This window comes from Eumetopias jubatus, unplaced genomic scaffold, assembly GCF_037043125.1.
Source record: "Eumetopias jubatus isolate StellerSeaLion01/CBP00866 unplaced genomic scaffold, mEumJub1_p1.0 scaffold_12, whole genome shotgun sequence".
NCBI lineage: Eukaryota > Metazoa > Chordata > Mammalia > Carnivora > Otariidae > Eumetopias > Eumetopias jubatus.
Genome location: NW_028274818.1, coordinates 63737627 through 63743626, shown reverse-complemented (window position 1 = coordinate 63743626; position 6000 = coordinate 63737627). Strand labels below are relative to the sequence as shown.

General features: G+C 41.3%; 1 protein-coding gene across 2 annotated transcripts in view; it reads right to left on the bottom strand.

Annotated features, from left to right (window-relative positions):
* Positions 1-4061: 4061 nt before the first annotated feature.
* The window catches only part of CATSPERE (catsper channel auxiliary subunit epsilon), a 172688-nt gene continuing 170749 nt past the window's right edge, over positions 4062-6000 (bottom strand). For both annotated transcript variants that reach the window (XM_088016862.1, XM_088016863.1), the window contains one exon: positions 4062-4215. In XM_088016862.1, coding sequence (XP_087872988.1) covers positions 4062-4215 — 154 coding nt within the window. The remainder of the gene's footprint in view (positions 4216-6000) is intronic.

The following is a 6000-nucleotide window of genomic DNA, read 5'->3' as shown; positions in this document are numbered from 1 at the left end:
GCAGCAGGAGGCGTGTGAGGAGCACTCTCAAGGTTGCCACAAACCGCTAATCTTCCTGCCACCCCACCTACATCGGAACCCCGGAACTCTGGCTTCCCTCCTGCAACAGTGAGGGAGATGTTCCATTCTTAGTTTCTTAGCTGTCTGGATCTTAGCCGTCTTGCCTAACTCAAGGATTTTGACCCAACAGGTACCCTCTTTCTCTCCTGGATCATCAATTCCCCCCAGCTACTGGATTATTCCTATCAGTATTTAATAACCTCTTCCCAGCCCCCTCTCTGCCTCCGGTTGGCCTCCATTTCTTTGCTCCCTGTCACAGGAGGAAAGGAACTCCCTGAAAGAGTTGTCTCCACTTGCTGTCTGCACTTCTTCATTTCCCATTCTTTTGTTCACAATGAAAAGAGTTTTATTTTTTTATGAATAAAAATAGTATAAGTTCGGGCGCCTGGGTGGCTCAGTTGGTAGGTGTCTGCCTTCAGCTCAGGTCATGATCCTGGGGTCCTGAGATTGAGCCCCGTGTGGGGCTCCCTCCTCAGCGGGGAGGAGAGTCTGCTTCTCCCTCTGCCTGAAGCTCCCCCTGCTTGTGCGTGCTCTCTCTCTCTCTCTCTCTCTCTCTCGTGCTCTCTAATAAATAAAATCTTTCAAAAACTAGTTTAAGTTCAATGTGGTGGGAAACAATAGCAAGAAAGCAAGTATCACCTGAAATTACATCATGTTCTTTTATTTTTATTTATTTTTAATTTTTTTAAGATTTTATTATTTATTTGAGAGAGAGAGGGATAGAACACAAGCAGGGGGAACAGCAGAAAGAGAGGGAGAAGCAGGCTCCCTGCTGAGCAGGGAGCCCGATGTGGGGCTCGATCCCAGGACCCCGGGATCATGACCTGAGCCGAAGGCAGATGGCTCAACCGACTGAGCCACCCAGGCACCCCACATCATGTTCCTTTAAAGATTTTATTTATTTATTTGACACAGAGGGAGAAACAGTGAGAGAATGCACAAGCAGGGGGATCGGCAGGCAGAGGGAGAGGGAGAAGCAGGCTTCCCACCGAGCAGGGAGCCCCATGTGGGGCTCGATCCCAGGACCCTGGGATCACGAGCTGAGCCAAAGGCAGACGCTTAACGACTGAGCCACCCAGGCGCCCCTGGAATTACATCATTTTAAGTTGGGTGACTATGGCCCTTTCGTTTGTCTTTGTGCAGACACCTGGTTCTACAATTAGGAGCAAGTTTCACATGTTGTTCCTCTTGTTTCCCTCTTCACAGTTTTAAGGGTTTGGTTTATAACTTCCCCTCTGCATCTCTTGGTCTATCCCCACTCCCCGTCCCACGGTGACACACGCGTGCACATGCACACCATGTTAACAAAATGATATGTATCTTTCCATACGTTTCTTCACGCTCTCATACACCGAGCTTTTCTTTCGTTTATATGACAAGATCGTCCTGTAACTACTTCTCTGCAGCTTGGTCTTCTCATTTAACAAAACCGTGTGGAAAATCTTTTAGATCAACTAGTACAGATTGATCTGTGCAGTCAATGTACAATCATTTGTTCAACTATTCACCTATTGAAAGGCACTTTTTTTTGGTAGAGTTTTGTCATGACAACCAATGATACAGCACATATCCTCCCTGTCCCATCTCATCCCATAAATAGATTCCTAAGAGTGGAATTTCTGGGTCCCAGAGCATGTTTATTTTTAATAGATCTTACTGGATTGCTTTCCAAAAAAGCTGAAATAATTCGCTTTTCTTTCTGAAATGCAAGAGAATTTCCTTCCTGGGGCGCCCGGGTGGCTCAGTCGGTTGAGAATCTGACTCTTGGTTTGGGCTCAGGTCACAATCTCAGGGTCATGGGATCAGCCCCACGTTGGGCTCCATGCTCAGCGCAGAGTCCGCTTGGGATTCTTTCTCTCTCCCTTCCCCTCTGCCCCGTCCCCCACTCGCACTCTATCTCAAATAAATAAATGTTTTTAAAAAAGAGAATTTCCTTCCCATCCCTGACCCTCGTTACTTCCCAAGAGTATTACCCGTCTGCGTTTGTGCCCTCAGGTGAGGAGTGCAAACCTCACTGTAACTTTGGTTTGTATCTTTCTGACTGTTGGTGAGCTCCAGAATCCTCGGTGGGTAAGCACCTGATTTGGAGCCAGTGTGCCTGAGTGTGAATTCCAACTCCATCTCTTATCACTCGGTGACCTTACAAAAATTATTTACCCTTTTTGTACCAGTTTCCTCATCTCTATATTGGGACAATAATACTCCCACCTCACAGAGTTGTTGAAGAGGGTTAGGTAAATTTTTAGAACAATTCCTGGCACATAGTAAACACTAAAAAATAGTTGTTTTAAATATGTTTATTGGCTATTTGGGTATGGTCCTATGTAAAATGACTATATTCTTTGCTCTCATTTCTATTGGGTAGTTTTGCTTTTTTTTCTATCAAATATTTTTATCAGATTTTGTCTTATCTCCCTCAATAAAGATTTTAAAGATTTTTTCATGTATGTCTAAAACCTTTTATGTTAAATTTAATTATATATAATTAGTCATTACAATGAATAGATTACTTTTTATTTTTTCTATGGCTGTTATAGAACATTATAGAGAATAGGTATTTCATTTATTTATTATTTATTTGATAGAGAGAGAGCACATGAGCTGGGGGGAGGGGCAGAGGGAGAGGGAGAAGTAGACTTCCTGCTGAGCAGGGAGTCCATTTGGCTTGATCCCAGGATCCTGAGATCATTACCTGAGTGGAAGGCAAACACCTAGAAAAGGTATTAATTTTTAAATATTTATCTCATATTGAGCTATCAAGTTATCTTAATCTAGTAATTCTTGTTACTAATTTTAGGTTTTCTAGGCATATTATGTTATTATTGAAAAAGAGGATTTTTATCTCCTTTCCCCCAGTATTTACAACGGTCATTTCATTTTATTTTCCTCTTGTAATGTCAGAACTTTCAAAAGAGTGTTGAATAGCAGGTATCCCCGTCTTGTTCTTGATTTCAGTAAAATAAATTCTAATTATGGACAACAGCTTTGATCTGTGCCCATGGAGTTCCATCTTGCTCTTCTGTTTTTTGCGATCTTCTATTCTTGATGTTTGTGCTATAGATTTCAAACTTGTTTAGCTAGGCTCCACAATCACATAAGCCGGTTCTTTTAAATAAATCTCTTTACACACACACACACACACACACACACACACACACACACACACCACACACACATCTCACAAGTTCTGCTTCTCTATTGAACTCTGTTACAAATACTAATTGTTTGAAAGCTGTGGTAACATTTAGATAAATTAAGCCTATGTTGAACATGAAAATCATATTTTAAAACTTCAAAGCTTAGAGCATCAGCTTCTCATTTTCAGTATAATAAGTTGTACATTTCATGTGTGAATCTACCACTGGAAGAACTTCTGAAATACATTTAAGACAGATTTTTTAGGACACATTAAGCCTTTATACATAAATTAACTACAGCTATGTAAGATTTCATATGAAAAGTTTCATGCAAAATAACATTTGAGGGGCGCCTGCGTGGCTCATTCGGTTAAGTGTCCAACCCTTGATTTCGGCTCAGGGCACGAACAGGTCGTGAGATTTAGCCCCGAGTTAGGCTCCACTCTCAGTTAGGCTCTGCGCTCAGCGAGGAGTCGGCTTCCTCCCTTCCTTCTCCCTTTGCCCCTCCCCCATGCTAAAAAAAATTTGAAATATTTATACACTTACAAAAATTTACTTTCATTCTTAAGAATGATTTTAATAGGCAGATTTCGTTTTCTTTTATTTTAATTTTTAAAAAAGCCATGTAAGAGTATATAGAATACCTTAAGGTAAGGGCAAATACCTTAAAATTAATTTTATAACACACAATAGATCTGAGAATATTTTTCTTGGGTAGTTTAAGAACATTTTTAGAGCTTGAGTTTGTTGATACATACTATGTGCTTATCCTTAATATTTCTTGGTCACACACACACTTGTAAGTATATATATATACACTCTCTACGTATATATACCTCAATACTAAACAAACTTTCGTTTTTCCTAATTATTCTTTTGTTTTCTATCATATCTGTTAATTGGTTCATAAAGATATTGTTTATAAATCCTCATATAATGGAAATAGCTCAAAACTAGAATACTGAAGAACAGTAGCATCAGGACAAATAGGAAGGCAGCAACCAGGTAGCCACTTGGACTGAAATAAGAAGAAAAAGTCATTAGAAGTCATCATTCACTTTCGTCGTTAATTTATTTAGTCAAACAATGTTTGAATGACTAATTCCTATGCCACTGACAGAAAACAAAGATTAATAAGACATCTTATCTACCCTCAGGATGTTTGCCTCTTAGTGTTAGAGGTTGACTAGGGAAGAGAATAGACAGTGTGATCAATAGAATGAGAAAAAGAAATATAAAATTCATGGGGGCCAGACATACAAGAAGGCCTTCCAGTGGAGGGGACCTTTGAATTGAGTAGCGGAGTTAGCTGGATGGGAGTAGGACTTGGAGCCTTAGAATGGGCTCGCCAGATAAAAATGCCTGGAAGTAGAGGAAGAAACAGGTGGGCATAGAGTTTTAGGCTAAGGGAGATGCCTATGCAAAGTTGTGGAGGCATGGGAAAACCTTAAGATCACCCCAGACATTCTGGAACTAGAACTAGTTCAGTATGATTAGAGCTCGGGTGGTAGGCAGAGTGGTAGAGATGAGGAATGATCGGTGGTTAGAGGTGACAGAGACAGCTTTTATTAAGCTACAGGGTGTGGATTTTGGAAGGATGATTCTGATTGTAGGGTGAAGAATGGATGAATGGGAAGTAGGAGTGCGGAGGAAGAAACCCCAGTTTTGAGGTTTTTTAATAATGCAAGTATGATGAGGGTCTTCATTAAATTAGTGTCTGAGTAAGTGGAGAGAAGCAGATAGATCTAAGACAGATTTGGAAGTTAGACTGGATTGGTCTTGGTGATTGTTGAGATGTGGGGTTTGAGTAACGGTTGTTGTCCAAGTTTTGGAATGAGGTGACTATGAGGATGCTATCACCGTTCACTGAGAGAGGAAATTCAGAGGGAAGAGCACTTTAGTGAGGGCATGTAAACACAGTTGGTTTACTTTTGGGCATATTGAATTGGAGGCACCTGAGGGTCAACCAGGTGTGTGTGTGTGTGCGCGCGCGTGCGCGCGCATGTGTGTGCGTGTACACCACTTAGTAGATGTTACTTTCAGCTGGGTGCCAGACATCTGCCCCTTCACCTGGGACTCTGCCTGAGTGCCTTCCACCAGAGCGGATTTACTGCTTGAGCCAAATGCTGTGCTACTTTCTGTTTGGTGTCCCGGCATCTGACTTTAGTTTTCGGTTCCTTTTTAGGCCATGATTATTTATTTGCAGTGTTACGGTTTCCCCAGGTCCTGGTCCTCTTACTCTGACCTTCCTCCTATGTGGATACAAGCTTAATCTGGCTCCAGTGAATGGTTTCCTTCTTGGAAGTTAATTAACTAACTTGACAAATCATCTGATATGAGCCAGGTATTGTGGTAGTGCCTGGAAAAACAATGATAAGTAATAATAGACATGGTCTCCACCTTCTTAGAGAGTTTACATTTTAGTGGAGACATAATTGTTAATCAATGATGAGAAAAGAAATATAAAATTGCACTTGTGATAAGAACTAAGTAGGAGAGATATACAATGCAATGAAAGTTTACTATAGCAGGATTTAGCCTGGTGATAGGGTCAAGATATGCCTCCATGGGGGGAAAAGATAATTATCCTAAAATTTGAAGAATCAAATGGAAATGAAGTTGGTGAAGTTAAGTAGATAAAGAGGGGAAGGGGGGCGCCTGGGTGGTTCAGTTGGTTCAGCGTCTGCCTTTGGCTCAGGTCATGATCCCAGGGTCCTGGGATCGAGTCCCTCTCCCTCTGTCTGCTCCTCCCCCTGCTTGTGCTCTTTCTCTCTCTCTGTCAAATAAATAAATAAAATCTTAA